Source organism: Xiphophorus maculatus, chromosome 13 (assembly GCF_002775205.1).
Source record: "Xiphophorus maculatus strain JP 163 A chromosome 13, X_maculatus-5.0-male, whole genome shotgun sequence".
Taxonomy (NCBI): Eukaryota; Metazoa; Chordata; class Actinopteri; order Cyprinodontiformes; family Poeciliidae; genus Xiphophorus; species Xiphophorus maculatus.
Window position 1 is genome coordinate 24,004,679 of NC_036455.1, and position 19,645 is coordinate 24,024,323.

The 19,645-nt window shown below is 38.0% G+C and overlaps 3 protein-coding genes across 4 annotated transcripts; 2 read left to right on the forward strand and 1 right to left on the reverse strand.

Annotated features, from left to right (window-relative positions):
* Positions 1 to 26: 26 nt before the first annotated feature.
* On the reverse strand, positions 27 to 8,752 carry LOC102221989 (ras-related protein Rab-5A). Of its 2 annotated transcripts, none has more exons than XM_023344579.1 (6): positions 8,571 to 8,752; positions 5,054 to 5,272; positions 4,740 to 4,891; positions 4,465 to 4,587; positions 2,985 to 3,078; positions 27 to 2,826 (listed from the first exon to the last, which is right to left on the reverse strand). In XM_023344579.1, the coding sequence occupies exons 2-6, from the start codon at positions 5,217 to 5,219 to the stop codon at positions 2,711 to 2,713; spliced, it is 651 nt and encodes a 216-aa protein (XP_023200347.1). In that variant the 5' UTR covers positions 5,220 to 5,272; positions 8,571 to 8,752; the 3' UTR covers positions 27 to 2,710. The 2 variants fall into 2 exon arrangements, with proteins under 2 accessions (XP_023200347.1, XP_005797400.1); XM_005797343.2 differs by having other exon boundaries at positions 5,054 to 5,275; positions 8,571 to 8,751.
* A 1,209-nt stretch (positions 8,753 to 9,961) lies between these two features.
* otud6b (OTU domain containing 6B) lies at positions 9,962 to 13,044 on the forward strand. The gene is made up of 8 exons (XM_005797344.3): positions 9,962 to 10,221; positions 10,668 to 10,816; positions 11,052 to 11,150; positions 11,391 to 11,591; positions 11,781 to 11,901; positions 11,994 to 12,055; positions 12,165 to 12,271; positions 12,672 to 13,044. Exons 1-8 carry the CDS (start codon positions 10,155 to 10,157, stop codon positions 12,754 to 12,756), a joined length of 891 nt encoding a protein of 296 aa, XP_005797401.1. The 5' UTR covers positions 9,962 to 10,154; the 3' UTR covers positions 12,757 to 13,044.
* Positions 13,045 to 13,112: 68 nt separating this feature from the next.
* Positions 13,113 to 17,124, forward strand: lrrc69 (leucine rich repeat containing 69). The gene is made up of 8 exons (XM_014476068.2): positions 13,113 to 13,538; positions 13,620 to 13,746; positions 13,825 to 13,897; positions 14,782 to 14,977; positions 15,125 to 15,196; positions 15,288 to 15,389; positions 15,474 to 15,653; positions 17,017 to 17,124. Exons 1-8 carry the CDS (start codon positions 13,347 to 13,349, stop codon positions 17,122 to 17,124), a joined length of 1,050 nt encoding a protein of 349 aa, XP_014331554.1. The 5' UTR covers positions 13,113 to 13,346.
* Positions 17,125 to 19,645: the final 2,521 nt, after the last annotated feature.

The window sequence follows — 19,645 nt, forward strand, 5'->3', positions numbered from 1 at the left end:
AATAAACACACAACACAGGTCAGGGATTAAGTTGCGAAGTTGTTTTAAACAGGTTGTAAAACAAAAACATTGCAGTGATATAACATTGGGATGCTTTTCTTCAGCAGGAACCAAGTTGATGGGAAGGCCGATTGAGGGGAAAGCTGGAAGAAACCCTCACCTTCCAACTGGACGATGACAAGTAAAATAGTTCAGCTCGAAACACTTAAATGAAAGAGAAGCCTAGTTAAAGTCCTGACTAAATCTAGTTAAGAACCTGAACCCCTCTCTAATCTGAATGATCTTGAGTTATTTTGCAAAGGAAATGGGAGCAGGATTTTAAATGTCTACAGCTCTAAAAAGGTGAAAACCATGTATCATTTCCTTCAGCTGTGCACTCATTTTGCGTCTGTCACATAAAATACAGAAACGTTTGTGCAGACAGAACATGCAGACAGAAACTGCCCAACTACAATGATAAATGATCAAATTTATTTCGGTATGTATTTTGTCATTACATAACAGTACTGTAAAATGCTTGCATTTAAATGTGTTCTGTTGCAAAGAAGTGTTGAAAAAGGGAAAACATACAATTTATACTCCTGTTAGGTTACCTGACATCTGTTATATCGTTCCTGCATTACGGCAACAACGCTTTCTGAAATGCTGTGGATTGTCAGACCATCTCATTTATCCCGATTTTTGGGAAATTTTCCAACCAATAGCTCTGGATGTGGAAGTTCAGCTTTACTGGGGATATAAATGAGCCATACCAACAAGAAAAACAAACAAACAAAAGGCAACAGAAAGGTCATTTTTAACAAGCAGAATCTAATATGCTTGGGTATAACATTTTAGAAGTGTAAATAAATGCAATTTTATTTTTTTTACTTTTGTTAATAACACTACATACATTAATATAGACCACCACTGATTATAATTTAACCGTTTTTGTGAAAAGAAACAGCAAAACTCCAAACCCAAACTGTAGCTGTTTTCCTGCTATCTGTACAGTTTTTTTTAACCCCTAATGATTACCTAGATAACTCCCTAGCAAGCATTAGTCACTAGAAAAATCAGGAAAAAAAGTAGACTACACCGCAACACCATATTTACAGTATATTATTTATATATTTATATTATGTATATATTTATAACACACTGACTGAGATTATGACAACATAAATTCATAAGCATCATTAGTGCAAGGCATGAGTAAGACCAGTAAAAAAGTTATTGACAAGAAATAGTCTAGATAACTAATGTGTGTGTGCAAATATGTGTTGTGTGTGTAACAACATGTGGGGACATAGAAAAACACAAATAATGTGCTTAACATTGGTATGAATCGGGTGTAACAGACTGTGTGTCTATGATCTGCAGAGTGAGTGTGTGTTCCATTGTGCAAGTGTGTGTAATGTGCATGTGACTATAAGTCTACAGTTGAAATCAGTCACCAGCCAGCCCAGGCAAAGTTCGAATATACTGACACACCAACGTGTCTAAAGCACTTCCTAATCCACGTGTGAAATAATTAGAATTCCACTTTAAACATGAAGAGACCTCATATTGCAGCATCCCACTCACAACCACCACCTTTGTTTTGTTTTTTTTACCCTGTGCAAACCCTGCAGCGGTCAAGCAACACTGACATAATGGAGGAGAAAAAAAAAAAAAAAAAAAAGCTCTTTGCATAAACAAAATCCTCCAACCCCAGTTTGATGGTTGACACGGGATTAACGAAAGGATGCGACACATAAGAGATGAACGGTTGCTGATGTGTACCTTAGAGGCCTCTCTGTCTTGCTGAGGGGAGGGAGGGGGCTTTCAAGTGTTGCAATGGTTCTTGCAGACACTCGACGCTTTAAGGAATACTGCAAAACATGATACAATGCCACCGCGGCCAAAAACAAGCCGGCACAGTCCCTCGGAGGAGACTACAGGTAGAAAAACGTATAACACACACTCTAATTCTAAACTGATGAAGGGAAAGCCAGTGGATTGCTGAGGGAATCAAGAGTTTAAAAGTTTCTTTTAAACTTTGAATAAAAGGTTCTGAAGACATGAGAGGGACACAGATCTCAGGGTTCTTTTTTTGACTTTCTACTCAACGTCTTTCCTTTCCTCAGAGCCACAAGAAATGGCTCTTTGACTCCAACATTTGTCGCTCTGTTTGTGCTACTATAGACCAAAGGTAAAACAGTTTGATTTTCTTCTTCTTTTTTTTTTACCCACGTAAATACACGCGTTTGTGCATTGACAGCTTAAAGAAAAATATTCTAAATAACCAACAACAAAATAAATCTACCAAAAATGACCAATAGCAGAAGAATGGTGGAAATAAGAGCAGTAGTTTCCAGAAAAGGGAAGTGACCCCCTTCCTCAAAATTGAACTCCTATCAAAGATGTTGGATGAGCTGAGGTTTCTAATATCTGATCACTGATCCATCAATCAACTGGGAGATGTAAAGTAAAACAGAGTGGTTAGGAGGCTTCTTCAGGTACCAGCAGAACCTTAATGGAAGAGGCAGAGCCCCAAAGACATCAGTGAAATGGCACTGACTTTGCTACTGAGATAAAAAGAAACAAAGTGTGAGGGAGCATACAGGGCATCTTTTTCTGTTTCAAACAAAGGGGGACACGTTGCTTTAGTAGCTGCAGTGGCATCTGGGGCGTCGGCCACATTAGTTACTAGTTTACAGGTCAGGGAGGGAAAATTGTGTTCTTCATTCTAGGTAGAGCAGCACGGAGCCTTGGCTGGCTGAGCAGCTTCTGTCAGATCCACTCCCCTGGTCCGACCGCTGTTAGCTCCTGGAGCTTGAGGCTCATTTTTTGGCAATTTCTTTGCTGAAGATAAGAAAACAAAGAAGCAAAAGAAAAAAAAAGCCATATTTTAGGAACAGAAAGCTCAAGCAATAGATATTTTTTATATTTTAACTAGCATAATGTTAGATGTAACATTATTAATGACCATTTCAATAGGTAATATGTCAAGAACCACTTACCAATAGCCATAAATATCTCATTCACATTCATAGATGTCTTGGCTGAAGTCTCCATAAAAAGTAGGCTGTTGTCATCTGCGTATGATTGAGCATCCTGTAAAAAAAGAAAATGGCATGAATATTCAACACAGCTGGACACATTACCATAAAAGACATGTAGAGAATAATCTGCTAGACCAGCGGTATCCAAACTTTTTGGCATGATTGCCACAATGATCAAGTTGAAAGCACCGGCAGTCCACAAATATTTCAGTCATGAAACAGTTGGATGTTTGTGGTTCTATTAACTCCAAAATAAAGATAAATGCAGAAACCTGGTAAATAAACCAAGAAACAATTTGTGTTGCATCTAATATTTATTTTATTTTACAAAGATTTTATTTATCTGAGCTAAAAGACAAAATGGGTGCCATCTCCATCAAACGCCTGTGACTGCAGACCACATTTGAACTGTTCATAAAATGTGGTCCGAATTTTGTGGGCCACACAAAAATCTTTCAGCCCACAGGCCAGATTTTAGACACTCCTGTGCTAGGGAAATGGAAGGCAGAAAGAAAGTATTTAAGCCGCAACCACAACCACAAACCTTAAGTTAATTAAGTCATGTGATGCATAGGGCTGCACAATATCGCTAATTTATCACTATTGCAGAATTATTGCACCCAACATACATATTGTGAATATCCAACTACTGGAAATTACAAAACATGCGTGCTAATCATTCAAGTATTATTATATATCTTAATGTAGGATAGATATTTTAGAAAGTAAAGCGGTGGTAAGGTGCTAAAGTCAAATAAGAAATTATAGCCAAGCTGTTTCAATTTATTTATCACAAGCCATATTTTTAGGGCACCATTCATCAATCACCACACATTGCGTATTTACTGTTATTATGCAGCCATAGTGAAAAGCCAACACAAACATGTGGAGAGTCAACGTGGAAAGAAAATCATTCATGATTATCAAAATACTTTACAAATAAAAATCTAATACATGTGGAGTGCATTTATTCCACGACTCAATACCTGGTAGAGTTACTATCCATCAACTCTGACCAGTTTTCCTGTCTCTGCTAAGGAAAACATTCCTATAGAATTATGTTGCACTTTTCCAGAGATTTAAAGCATGTAACTAATAGTTAGAATATAAGACCCTGTCTTCCATCTAAAATAATCTGCCTATACTAGGTTGTCTTCCAGAATTGGCCTGTATTTAACTTCGCACACATCCACATCAACCCTGACCTGGTTAATCTTGTTTTGTTCCATCAGATAAATTCATATTTTAACGCCTTAGGGTGCGGCTGTGAAGTAACAAAAACACGAGAACTGTTACAGTACTTTTTGCAAAGCAATCAGAATATTTGTAATGTGTCTCTTAGGAAACAAACAGGTATGAAATGATGGGTGATTCTATAAAAAAAGAAACAAAAACCCAATGACTAATTGCAGGATTGTTAAGTGAGTAACAATATGACCTGAAAATCCACAGCTCTCTTGGAGGCCAGGTCGGCTTTATTTCCTGACAGAGCGATGACTATATTAGGACTAGCTTGTCTCTGTAGCTCCTTCACCCAGTTCTTTGCCCGCGCAAAGGACTCCTGCAAAACACACACCATGTGCCATGAGTTAATACTCTCGCTTTACATCATCCTGCAATCAGATGCAAGCAACCTGGTTTCATCTTGCCCTCCTGAATACATACAAGTATCATCAGTGCAACTTTCAAAACTGAGAGCTTGTACAGACGCACCTCGTTTGTGATGTCGTAGACCACGATGGCGGCTTGTGCTCCTCTGTAATACATGGGCGCCAAACTGTGGTACCGCTCCTGACCTGCAGTGTCCCAGATTTCAAACTTCACTGTCGTGTCATCTAGACACACTGTCTGGGTGAGAAAAGCCGCTGAGGGGACAGAATGAGGTGAGAGGCTGAGTTGGGGTTGCATGACGAGCATCCAAACGTAAAGAACTGGTCACATTTAAGAAAAGTCTCCAGAAAAATCTCAGAATAATTTATCTGCATTAATTATTCACATATATATCAGAACAGACCATAATTACTTACCTCCTATTGTGCTTTCTTGGAATTCGTGGAACTGGCCCTTGACAAAGCGAAGCACTAAGCTGGACTTCCCAACGGCTGATTCCCCCAACAGCACCAGCTTAAACTGACAGATCTTGTTTCCTGCGTTGGGTCCATTGGGTCTTGTAGCTCCTCCTCTGCTGGCCATGGCCTAATCAGATCCTCTGCTATCCTGTGGGCCAAACTTTACGACCTGGGCGTCTGCTGCAGGAAACGAGGAAAGAGGTGTTTGTTTACTGCACGGTAATGATCATGTTAAACTTCAGAATGTAACATAACTTGTCATCCAAAACGTTCTAAACATGAACACATTTCACGGTTTGTTTATGTATAGGTACACAACATTTGAACATAACTTATTAAATATCCACATTAAGTATATGTCAAACACAGCTAAATAATAGAAAATCCATACAAAAGAAGTGAAAAGTGTGCCCCTCCCCTGACAGATGACCAACCCCAATTCAGTGATTTAAAAAAAATAAGCAAACTAAAACATCCTCACAGTAAAGCCGTTTCAAAGCCTCTGTAATCAAACTGCATCAGGTGATGCTGGAGTAATGACTGAAACATGCTTGGATTTCACCAACACAAACTGATGTATTTTATTTTTTTGGATAACTGGTTCTCTAAGAACAGTAGACAGTAGAGAATGCTGCATTTCACTCAACTAGGGCTGATGTAAAAAAGAATATTTTAGTAATAGAGTACTCTATAGAATATTTTTACAATTATTCGAGGAATCCTCTCTCTCTCTGAGTAACATTCCCGACGTTCGCTCCAAAGCCGTGACGACGCGCTTCCGACGCTACAAAAGCTGTCGTCGTCCAGCCATCGCACCTCGAACTTCAACAATCCTTATTTGTCCTCCAAACTCTGCCAAAACGCCGCACAATTCAACACCATGCTGTTAGCACTTCACAACAATTCATAGGCGGAAGTAAGAGCGCTGCCCTCCACAAATAATGGTCCGGCCGGAACACGGTGACATAATAAAACATAATTTATCGAAGCTTCGAGGCAGATAAATTTTCCTCGCGGAATATTAATAATTGAGGCACTCGACTCATTCGCGGAACATATCCTCTATCAAACGTCTTCCAGAACAAAGCAAAATAAAAAAAATAAACAGATATAGGTGCCTCTCCAGAAAAAACTGACAAAGCACAAACAAACATCTCTTTGGACCAAAACAGCAGACTAATATGAATAATTTCCGTTATATGCCTTCAAGCTGTGTGTATCTTTTTCTCAAACATGTTTTACCAGTTCATGTGTCATTATTGACTCATACACTAATAAACTGAACTGAAAGCTGCAACAAGAAGCAACGACTTGACAATTGTTAAGAGTTGAAATCGCTGTCAAAGAAGTAAGGAGGAAACCAACATAAACAGACTAAGAGAAAGAAACAAAAATCCGGTAACGAAGCACAGCCGTGTTTTATTACAGGACAGAAAGAGAAGGAGATCCATCCAACCCACAATATTTAAGCCCGTTTTCTCTGTGAGAGCCACTGTTTAGGTGCATACCATGCATTGCTGACTAACTTATTTAGGAATAAATTCTAACTGTTGAGCACATGGCTGTTGTTAGGAAGTAAATCTTGTCTGAGCGGCATGCAGAGCAGTTTATAAACTCCGTTAAATACAAACTTGGACCTTTGGCATGCTCTCCCCTTGACATTGACAAGTGCTGTTAAAAAGTCCGCTAAATGCAGGCTGATATTGCTCTTAGAGAAGTGTTTGGCCCAGATTGCTTCGACCTTTTTTGCAAACGCAAATGTGGAAATATTCTTTCCATTTTAAAAATATTTATATCCATGTAAGCTTTTCTGTCCATTAATAAAATCAACAGAAATGATACAAGATTATTTATCAACTCACGAAACATTTAGAATTTGTTACACTTAAAAATGGCATTTTTATATTCAACTGACAGCAGAACAAAATTAAAACTAGGTAAATTAGGACTCCCATTTTACTCACAATAAAAATCAAATACTTTATTAGTTTATTAAGCGGCCATCCCATGAAGTCTGTTTCCAGCAATAACCTGTGAGTTAGTGAAAGGAGTGAACTACAACATGTTTTTTACTACACTATACAGAGCTTGGCCGATTTTCTGTCTCTCGTTTTTGTAAAGCTTTGACCAATTTTTCTCTTTAAGAGCAATAATATAAGAGAGATATGAGACCAGTATTTAAAGTGAGTTTTCAAGAATTTCTTCAGTGATCGGTCGTTATTTATGCTAGGAGCAAGAGTAAAAGCAGTTGCAAAACCGATTTTTACTAGTATTCTACAAGAAATACAAAATAATTTAGTCGACAAACTGGCTTTATATTAGCAATTTGAGCAAACAATTTGTGAATATGCACATTTTCTTGTGCATATTCACAAGAAAATGAGACATGTCTGTTCAGCCTTCCTATTATCCGTTTAGTCTAACATTCTCTTGCTACAATGAATGAAGTGCACACATTTCAATAAAAAATAGCTTCCATTTAAATAGCTTCTCGGGTCTCTATGCTTCCTCCGACACCTCAGTAATACAGAACATAGAAAATATTGAGTCTTCTTTCCACAATAACAACTTCCACATGGAGTGTTGTTGTTCTTGTTAATAAAATTAGGAGCTATTGGCATGTTTTGTCAATTTTAAGACAACCGGATTGGAGGTAACACTTAAAAGTCAAAACTGCCAACGGATAGGCAGATAGACAAATTATCTGTGGGGATCTATTTGAAAGAAATGTAAGCTTCATTTTCAAAGGGCAATTTTAAGGAGGAATGTCTAAAAACACAAGCATTAGAAAACATGAACACACAAGGAAGAGCACCAAGAACATAGTCCCTGTCTGTTTATCCAGACAAGGACTGTCAACAAACGATGTACAAGTGCTGTGATCACACACTAGGCGCACTTAACAGTCAATCGTTGACTGTAAACAGACTGGCTCATGCTAGCTGTGGCCCTGAGTCTGTTTTGATATTGGATAGCTACTCCTTTCCCAAATGTAGCTGGTTAGCTTGCACATTGCTAACATACTGCCACCGACTGCTAACTTGACTACAAATTTAACCATTAGCAATTGTAATAATATCCCACAAAACTGCACAAGAGTAAAAATAAGACAATAATATAATAAAATCAAGTAAAATGGATGCTAATTGCTAAGGTTGTTACGGCACTTGAACGGGAGTTGCCAAACCCCTAGCAGTAGCATGCTAGCATTGTTGGCATTCCACCCACCCTTTAGTTAAGCTGGTAACTAAACGAGCGGTTTTGTCATAAAACTACCTAAAACAGTCGTTTACAAAGCTACCACACACTATGGACAACAACACTCAGTTGAACCCGACTAAGACCTATGAGTCTGTATGATCCGTGGCTATCAAACATCACAGACTTTAGCCGAAGCCAGCTAACGGAGACCCAACAGAGCAAACGTTAGCGCTAATCACACTCAACCAGCTGCTAACACCAACATGTCCGCTACCTGAGAGCCAGACGATGGGGGGAACTTTTACTGCCACCACTTTGATGTGTATTACACACGGAATCCGGGGCACTGCGGTGAGATTGGTATGGGGAGCCGAGAAAACAATTTCAACAATCCCGTCACGTCTCCTCCTTTCTTTCTTCTGGCAACTTCCCCTTAGAACCAAAACACACAACGAGCTCTTCCGCTCTGCGCCACGTCACACAGTACGTCGGCCCTGGCGACACCAGATACAGCTCATACTGTCAGAGATTAAAAAAATAAAAATAATTAAAAAAAATCATACTGTCAGAGATTAAAAAAATAAAAATAATTAAAAAAAATCATACTGTCAGAGATTAAAAAAATAAAAATAATTAAAAAAAATCATACTGTCAGAGATTAAAAAAATAAAAATAATAAAAAAAAAATCATACTGTCAGAGATTAAAAAAATAAAAATAATAAAAAAAAATCATACTGTCAGAGATTAAAAAAATAAAAATAATTAAAAAAAATCATACTGTCAGAGATTAAAAAAATAAAAATAATAAAAAAAATCATACTGTCAGAGATAAAAAAAAATAAAAAAAATCATACTGTCAGAGATTAAAAAAAAAAAAATAATAATAATAAAAAAATCATACTGTCAGAGATTAAAAAAAATAATAATAAAAAAATCATACTGTCAGAGATTTAAAAAAATAATAATAAAAAAACTCATACTGTCAGAGATGAAAAAAAAAATAATAAAAAAATCATACTGTCAGAGATGAAAAAATAATTAATAATAATAAAAAAAAAAACTGAAAAAAATCATACTGTCAGAGACTTACTGAGCATTTTTTAATTTTTTTATCTTAAAACAGTATTACAATAATAGAGATATAGGCTTGCCACAATTTTTTAGACATTTAAGCAGCTTTTTATTATTTAGAAATAATTATTATTCTCCCACAGTAAGAATGCAAGCGTCACAGCAGTGAGTTGAGCTTTCATTCTCACACAAAAGAAAAAAATAAAAGAATAAGCAGAAAATATACGTGTATAAATATAGATAAAGAACAATGGGTCATTAGCTGTTTTTCTGACAATATATTATTCTTATCTAAAGAATCAACGTTAACATGGATAAAACAAAAACAAAATTTGCACACGTGAAAGGATGAGCTAGAACTGCGCATTTACATTAAAGACTAAGCTGAACAAAGAGCGACATTTTAATTGAAAAATAGGAAGCTCATTTTTGTTTTCCAAAAGAAAATGCAATAGGTTTGCAATGTGTTTTAAGGGCCAATTCATCTACCATGGATATAATTTAAAATGTTGGAAAATAAGCTGAAGGCTGAAGTACATGAAATATCCAGCAGGTGGCGGCTTAACTACACCTTTTTGTTTTTGACAAGGAGAAGAAGAATTCTGACGCTCATCTTCACCGTAGCTTCCGTAGGGCCATTATACCACGTTTTATTAGTCACTGGCTTAGCATTTTCAATCTTTTTGCCTGTAATGTGATATTTTTCACAAGACCTTCATCACATTAAGCGCAGCGGCATTCGTACATTTCATGACAGCTTGCTGAACCAGCTGAATAGCGACAGTCATGGAGGAGGAGACGCCAGAGGAGCTGCTGATGAAGCGGCACCGTAAAGAGAAGAAAGACCTGCAGGGTATCAACACTTACTTGCTGTTATTCTTCTGTGTCAGCGGCGGTCTGACAATGTGCTGTGACTTAGTTTGCATCCTCGAAGTTTTTTAATGTGACTGCTACTTAACTGCAACTGTATAAGACAAGGCTGTCGTTCCAGTACAGTTTGTTTATAATTTTAGACCAACTTCAAATATCCCAAATAGTAGGAAAAAAAACAGGACACAAACCTTTAGCTTGTCCGTTTTTTTCCAGTAAAAATTCGCCTTGTATCATAGCAATCGACATTTGGATTCAGTTTTTGTTCAACCACTCCTATAAATAATTTTATTGTTCTGAAAAGCCTAGCTTTTCAGCTTGGTAAAACTTTTATGTTGTAAAGAGTAATATAAAATTGACATAGTTTAGTTTTAGTGTAAACTCTTTGACAAGAAAGCTGTATTAATGCACTTTATTTTTTTTTTTTAGCAAAGATCCAGGGTATGAAAAACTCCGTCCCTAAAAATGACAAGAAGAGGAGAAAACAGCTGACGGAGGAAATAGCAAAGTTAGAATCGGATCTCAGTCAGAAGCATGAGGAGGAACTCAAGCAGCTGAAGTCTAAAGCTGAAACAAAGGTAACTTCTTTACTTACAACTGACTTATCAAAAAATGTTAATGTGTTCTGAAGCATGTTTCAGACATGACTTTTTATCTCTCCTTATCAAAATAACGAATACATTACCTTTTACAATACGTGACATATTATTTAAACATCATGCAAAAGAAACAGTTATTCAGATAATAGTATGACACTGACTCATTACCAACCTCAGTAAAATAACCTTTGCTCCCCTCCTTCACCTTAACCAGGTGGAGGAGGTGGTGAACTGTGTGGAGACCATAAAGCTGGAAGGTGGAGAACAAGAAGAGACCAAACAACCACGAGTAACTAAAGCACAGAAGCGAAGGGTGAGAAGCTTTTTAGAATGCTTCCCAGTATTACTGTGTTATAACCGATAAAACTGGTATACAGTTTTATCTGCCTTTCCTCACACATTCTATAAATTCTTCTGTAATGTACTTAAAGTGCAGTTATCTTGTAGTTGAAGTAAAATTAAGAGTTTACTACCTTAAATATTTATTTATTGCTTCCATTTGAGCTTTTACTGGTGTTAAATCCGTTATTTTTGCATGAACATTTCTCTCCAGGACAAGAAGGCTGCACAGGAGAAGGAGAGAGAAAGCAGGATAGCAGAGGCAGAGGTGCAGAACCTGCAGGGCGTGAGGCACCAGGAGGGTTTAAAGCTAGCTCAGAATCTTGCCCAGCAACAGCTTCAGATAAAGGAGATTTCATCTGATGGACACTGCATGTACCGTGCCATTGAAGACCAGCTAGCACAGCGATTAAAGGTGGCTTATTTAAATGGCATACTGAAATTATTTGACTATCTAATCACACATGCACTAGGCAAAAAAATTGTTGATGTTCTTTTTGTAGATTCTCCATTTGAAATGCCCGGTTGGAGACTTTTTTAGAAACCATTTGTACTTGTTTTCGATGCAAAAACACATTGTCATGGTTCTTCTGTTTTCTCTTAGTCTGGGCTAAAGATGAGTGTGAAGGAGCTCCGATCCCGCACTGCTGAACACATGAGAAACCATGCTGACGACTTTCTGCCTTTCCTCACTAACCCAAACACTGGGGACATGTTCACAACTGGTACCTGACGTCCTTATGGCTCTACATGAAGATACTGACAGAGGTGCAGGTAAACCACGAAATAAATGTTAACTTTTTGTGTTTGTTTCCAGACGAGTTTGAGAAATACTGCAGCGATGTGGAGCACACAGCAGCTTGGGGTGGCCAGCTGGAAGTGAGTTACCCCGCAGCTTTATTTGCCAATTTTTAGGAAACCACATGCATTAGGAGCAGTTAATTTGTTCTTATGCTTTTCATTCATTTTGTATTACTCTTGTTCACAGCTCCGAGCTTTGACTCAGGTGCTAAATTTGCCAATAGAAGTGATCCAGGCCGACTCCCCATCAATCAGGATTGGAGAGGAATATGATGGTGAAGTCATCACTCTTGTGTAAGATTAATGCTTCATAATCACACTTTAAACAGAAGGGAGAAGTTAAATAAGAGATACCAGTGTGGTTAGAAATGGTTTACAGCTGCATTAAACAGTGTGACTAGATTTGCATCCGTTGCAGGAAAGCATTCATTGCAGGTTTTCTGCATTTAAATGTAGCCTTATTATGCAAAATTAGTCTCTCTCATGGCTTTGGTGCACAGCAGCACTGAGATCATTTTCTATATGTACTGGTAGTTATATTCCAATAATATATGCCTTAGCTGTTGTTAATGCATAATTGAACAGCATGTAAATATGAACATCTGATAGCATAATGGCCATCTCATAGTGTGTAAAGTTGTTGGAGGTAAATAAAGCTATTCAGTCACAGAATATATTTTGTTGTTGCTTACAGATATATGCGTCATGCCTATGGTCTAGGAGAGCACTACAACAGTGTGGAGCGGTTAAAGGATTCAACCGGTGCTGAAGACAACTGAGAGTACCACATCTGTGACAGGAATAAATGTCTTTATTTAAGAGAGAACGAAACAAACGCTTTATGAACTGTACTTTGTTTATTACATGTGTATACAGAGGTTGTACACCACCTCTGAGACCGTTATGAAAACAGACAGCTGCTTTTTTTCCTGAATGGAGATTATTTTCTTTCAGAGTTTAAATGGAAACGAAAGGGTCACGATATCCAAATCCATTATTTCAGTGATACGATACTGAATCATTGTGCTCTTATAAAGTTGTTTTATATTAAACACTTTTGAGCCCCACTGATTGTCTCAAGGTTTCCTCGGTTTTATTAGCAGCATTTTTGTTGTTACACAAATCTGTGTGGACAGAGTATGAGCAACCTCTTCAATAGAACTTTCTCCAGTCTCAACCAAGTCTGCTAATAATCATATTCCGAGCATAGTTGACTTGTAAAACCTGTAAAATAGTGGCCAGCTTGCTTTATTGAGGTGTGACCAGTAGAGGTCGCACTTGCCCAAAGCAAGAACTTGAACAAGATTGTTGACTTTTGTCGCCATGGGAACTCAACAGAAAGAGGCTAACAAGAGGTGGGACTAGGAAAATGGCCTATGGTGTAGCTCTTAGAGGAACCGCGGTCAGAGCTTTATGTGGCAAAGGAAACTCTTTAAATCTGAATTCAAATGGGTTGAAGAGTGTTCCTGAGTTTGTTTCCAGATTCCCAAACCTCTCAGTCCTTCTGTTGTGCCACAACTCTATCTCTGCCCTCCCAACCCACCTCCAGTCTCTGTGTCACGTGAGTCTCCTCTTATTTCTTGTAATCTGCCTAACAAATCACAAAAATTGCTCAATCTACTATTTTGGCTTTATCTTCAAGCTAACAGAACTGAATTTGGGAAATAATGCCCTGAGGGAGTTCCCTGCAGTTCTCAGCCACCTGGGTTCACTGAGAAAACTCTATCTCTACCGCAACAAAATTGATGTGGTGTCACCTGATGCAATTGGTAGGCAGGTCTGGACTGTTTGGGGTTGGTAACACAGACTCTGAATCGACTCAATGACTGCCTCATCATGTTTTGAAGGTCACTTAGGAAACCTTGTTGTCCTCAATCTCAACCACAACAACATTCAAAGGTTACCACCAGAAATTGGCAGGTAAATAAACGTACCCACTCTGTCTAAAATTGTTCTCTTTTTTCTTTACTCGCAATGCTCTCCACAATTTTTTTTAGATTTTGAAAATTTTCACTTAATTTCTTTAAGAGTAGAGTAGAAAGAGTAGAATCATCTCACAGTAAAAAAAAAATGTGAGATGTACTGTGTATAGTTAGTACTTTGGCCTCCCTGCTGTTATTACTTTACACAATCCCACATTCTGTAAAGTGGGCTTGCTCCACTTTTGCCTATGGAGCAAGCCTTATGCTTCTTCTACAACATTTTCAAGAGTTTGTATCACACAGAGACGGATCTTTGTTGGTTTTAGCTCTGGTGAATCACTTCTGAGATGATCTTGGACAAACATTTTGGTGTGAAAATCTCAGTTTTCTGACTGAGGCCACCAGGTTTTTGTTATAAATCTGTTCTTTTTACTCCTTTATCATGTTCTTCCTCACAATTCGTACGCAAAATAAACCTGGATCATCATCCTTGTTTGTCACAGTCCCAGTTGTTTTAAGCTCCAAAAACAATAGTAATTTAATTGGAGCTCATATGGTTAAGACTTAGGTGAGTAGCACATCTTTATTACCTAAAGAGCATGTTTTCTCTTTTCTTTCCTATTTTTGAGAGAGCTTGCGAGGAACAGGGCTTGCCTCGTATTTTTTAAACGCACATTTTGGTTATCATGAAACTTTTGCCCCACTGTACCTAATGCATGCAATTTTAAATATTTTTGAGATTATTATTTATATTTAGTGCATTAAATTAGTTTAAGGCACTAAACAAATTTGCCAGCATCAGAGTAGTGAGATGATCAAATGAATCAAATGAGAAATATTATATTTCTATGTCAGAGAGTTTGAAAATCTGTTTATTTGCAGGCTGAGGAAGCTTCAGCAACTCAGTATGCTTGATAACAAGCTGGAGGAGCTTCCTGGTGAAGTTGGTTGTCTTAAAAAGCTATCTGAGCTCAACCTTACCTTTAACAATCTCTCAAGGCTACCTCGGCAGCTGTACTTTTGCAGAAACCTCATAAAGCTGTACGCAGCCAGAAACAGGCTGACAAACCTGCCAGAGGTGGGTATGTACTAATTGCTTTGTTAAAGAAGGCATAATTTATGGCAGCTTGTAAGGTGCAACAGCTGGAAGCACCAAATTTAAGTCTGACTATTTTAAAAAAAATACATGGTGACTAAAACTTCACCCATCTGGCTTTTCCTGCAGGGAATAACAGCTCTTGTTAAACTTCGAGTTCTGGATGTGGCTGGGAACATGCTGTCCATATTTCCTATGGAGGTACACTGGACAGTAAAATCCACAATATTATGGTTTTCTTCTGAAAAGGAAATAAATGACATCGCATAATGTGTATATTGGAAATATTTAGTTCCACCTGCTGCACCTGAAGGAGCTGTACTGTGAGGAGAACTGGCTGATTAAACTTAAACCGGTGCCAATACTGCCGCATCCTGAGAACCTGTCACTGAAGGTCAAGCTATTCTTCACATAATCGTCATGTTTGTAACTCAAACTCTTGTCGTTGTGTAACTGTGACCCAGATGTGTCTCTGTAGGAACTGGCTGCCAGGTTTGTTTTGTTAGAAGTCAGAAAGCAGTTCTCTCTGATCAACTTGAGTCTCCCTCACTACCCAGAGCTGAATGACCTGTTGTCCGGCAGCAACTGTTGTACAGAGTGCAATGGCCCCTTCCTCAATACATGGGTGGAGTGTGTGCATTTTGTCAATCTGAAGAAGGTCAGAATGCCACTTTCTAAACACATTGATATCGTCTATGTTTGTGATGAAAACCGCTACAGTGACAGGTTATTCTAATTTTTAATCTATGTGCTTCAACATTCAAATGTTCGCAGGCAGGTAAAACTTGACCAAGAAGATGAAGTATGTTAGACAAACTGATTTTGAATTTTTTTGATTAGTTATTGAGTAAAATGATCAGATTGCTCACAACTTGGAGCACAAATGACAAACTTGTGCAAAGAGAGCATCAGTTTGCGATTTAGCCCTATCTTGGACAAATTTCAGTCTAAACATCAATGATGACCAGCTTCAGCTCTGAAGTTGTTTGTGGTTTTGTGTTTTCACATTCATCTTCAGTTTTCTGCTAACTTTTCAACACCAAGTAATATAATTTAACTTTATTTATGTGAACAAAACGTGATTTCCTGCATGTTCTTGTGGATAACTTACTCTTTCCCTATATGATCCTCTCCCTGGACTATCAATGGATTTGCTTTTAGTCTGATTTGTCATCATCATTCTCTTCCAGTATGGATAAGAATACTCCTCAATTTTCTCTTTAATGTGTACAAAATCTATGTTGAGTCAAAAAAAAAATATTTAGCTTATTTTGTGACGTTTCTTAGCCTAATGAATGTTTTTTTCTCTGGAAGAACTCACACCTTGTGCAGGATACAATTTGAGAAATATAAATATTAGAATAAAATTAGAGCTTCACTGATCAGACTTTTCTTAAAAACACACAAAAAAGTCCATGAAGGAACATCCTGTTGGTCGATGTGTTTATGGTAGGAGTTCTATTGAGTTTTATCAGCAGAAAAAAACAAAAGTGATCAGAGCCTTTCAAGAGAAAATTGGATCAATTTAGCCTCTGATTATTTGGTCATCCTTCTTTCTAATCAACATACTTTGTTCTTGTGTCATAGTTGAGTAAACAGGTAATTACCCATGTCTTCAGAATTTAACTTTGGATCTTTTTATTTATTTTTACATGTTGCAATTAATGACAGCTTTGTAAAATGACTTGTCTTTATCTTTTTACAAATGTGATACTCATATTAATCTATCATTTCATAAGGGCTTTCTAGGGCTCAAGTACTTTCAAGAACACTGAAAGTGTGAAACTATAATGAAATATTCAACCTTGACTTTCTCCTTTGTGAAAACACTGTGTATATGTACACGTTTACATGAAAAAGAGAAAGAAAAAAGTTGCTTTTTATTTCCCCCTTTTTTATATACTTATCTTTTAAATGTCTTTATTGACAACAAAATGGAAATTTTTTTAAAGCTTATTCTGAAATAGTGAAAACATTCAGCGGCTAAGGTACACTTTCTCTGTGTCGTTTGTCTGCTGTAGGACATGAATCTGAGGAGTAGTCTCACTATTCCAGTCCGGTCTCTCCTGTGTTCATACAAATGCTTCAGAGCACAAGGACCCTGCTACTATGCCGTTGAGAGGAAATAAATGCAGGAATGCTGAAGGGTGCTTGTCTCTGTGGCCACAGAGTCAAGTGGCCACTAGGTGGCAGCAGAATAACGCGGTACTGTTTTAATCCATGCCAGGTTCACTGTCAGATACGAGTTCAAACAAAAAGTTTTTTCTGTCTCATCTATAGTTTTCATACGACTCAGTGAGGGAAACATCAGGCTTAAAGGATGAAGGAGGCAATTAAAAGCGCTGTTAGTTTGGAAAAAAACATCTTTTAATTGTCTTTGATGGATACATGCTGCTAATGTTCTGTACATAGGTCGACTTGTGAAGGTGTGCATGCAAATAACCTCTTATCTGTTTATGAAGGTCAAGGAATATGTGAAGCTATTTAATAATTTATATAACAACAATATAAAATCTTCCCCCTTACCTTGTCTGAATGTAGTTTTCTAATTTCTACCTCCATCTCCTCCTGGTGGCATCTGTTCCAACCTGCCAGACAGGAGAAAGCTAGAGAAAGAGAGATAGAGGGAGGGATGGAGAGAACTTCATTGCAAGCAAATTAATTTCTCATCCACGCCTCCAGAGCCTAGCAGCTTGTTCACTTGCTGCCGCGGCCGCCGCCGCTGCTGCTGCTGCTGAGCGTGTGTCTGCTGAGTCGGAGCCTCATACATAATGCATCAGGTTTAATTGCAAACCCAGAAACTAATGACTTTGGACTGGTTAACAGCAGGGGAGCCATACATCTCGAGCAAACTGAATGAAAAATCAGCTCAGAGGAGAGAAAAAAAGGAGCCTAGCCCTTAATTGATGAATAATTGAAGCGGCGAGCTACAGGGCATAATTGTGACATTTTGTTTCAATCAATTTCCAAGTGGTGTGGGCGAAAGTGCACTTAAAGCGAAAAGGCAGTGACAGTGGATGTGAAAGAAAGGGAGAGATAGATAGAGAAAGAGAATGGATGGTGATGGAAATGAACGTGTCTTCAGTCATTGAAATGACATTTAGTGGAGCAAAAGATGGAAACAAATGACTTCCCTCCCCGTCTACCTCTTAATTCTGCTCCAACTCATTTTATGCTTACTATTGAGTCACTTTTTTTCTGTCTGCCACTGGATGTATTTTATTTTTAAAAAAAAAATTTTTTTTATTTTATTAAAAAGAAAAAAAATATTGAGAGCCACAAACATCTTTCTAATGCTTTTAGATTATCCATTTACACGCTAGCTGATTTCAACAGTGTGTTGATGCAGTCCTTCTCATTTACAGTTTCTGCTCCGCATTCTCTGAGTTACTTTTTTAAATTTCTGGTATCAAGCATGTAAAAGCTTCACCACTGAAAAGAGACGAATGCGAAACTGCCGTTCAATATAATCTTTAGCAGTGAGCATGGCTGATAAATAGATCATTCCATTCTGCTGGCCACATACTAGCAGGTGAAGGGCAAACAGTACTTTTCTTCTTGCAGGCAGCATATGCTGGGTCCAACAGCGCCAACATGGTGACCTCGGGAGTAGCCGTTAGTCTGGTGTCAAGCTTTATGCATGCAGTCAAAGACACACTTCAGCAAACTGCAGAAGAGTAAACAAAAAGTGCTTAAACGAGTGAGCATAGTGTTATGTTTAGAACGACTCTTATTAGGATTCGATGACAAACTTTCACAATAATGTTGAAGTGGAAGAAAAAAAAGGCTGTTATTGTTTTCTTTTTTCTTACAAATGGAAAATCTGGAAAGTGGTGTGCATTTATTTTGAAGTGTCAATACTTCACTAACCACTTCGTCCATTATGCCTCTACGGATTTGTTGCTATTATATTGCTTCAGGATTTACGTATTGGCCACACCTCTGTGCATATGCACTCACAGGCTCTGTTTTTCTCTCCTGTTTTTGTGTGTGCATGCGTGTGTGTATGTTCGTGTGCTTCCTAAAACCGCACAGGGTGATTGACGTCTACGTAAATAGGAAGATTGCACCCTCAAAGGAGACGCCATACGGATGGGAGCTCCACACCGACGAAAGGCCCCTACAAAAACGGCGCTTGTAAATTCCTGACATGCCTAACATATGTTAATGAGCTTCTATCCAACTCTGATATAATTACTGTGAGGGGCATGTTGCCTTTGGTGAAAATGTCTGTCTCGTGTGCTGTGGCTACCTTATGGGGAAGAGAAAAAGTAAAGAACGATAAAGTGGTGAATACATAAATTCTCATTTACCGTGGTCAGAGGTAGAAGAGAGTGAGGTTGGCAAATTCACTCAGCATAATGTATTTATGCGAAGGCAGCGTGGGTTCATTATAATCCTCTTTTGTTCAAGTGCTTTCTGCGGTCTTGTATTGTTTCTGAGGAGATGTTTAGTTTGCCTTGTCAGTTGAAGCACTTATACAACAACAAAGCAAAAGTTGCCGGAGGCCTCCTGAGCACAGAATGTATCCTGCATGGGACTGTAACGATCAGGTTTTATATTCGAACTTTCTAAAAATTGGTTGACTTCTTTAAATTTTATTGCCTGTTTTGTGTCGAGTCTTTAGTACAGTGCTTGTCATGTTATCCC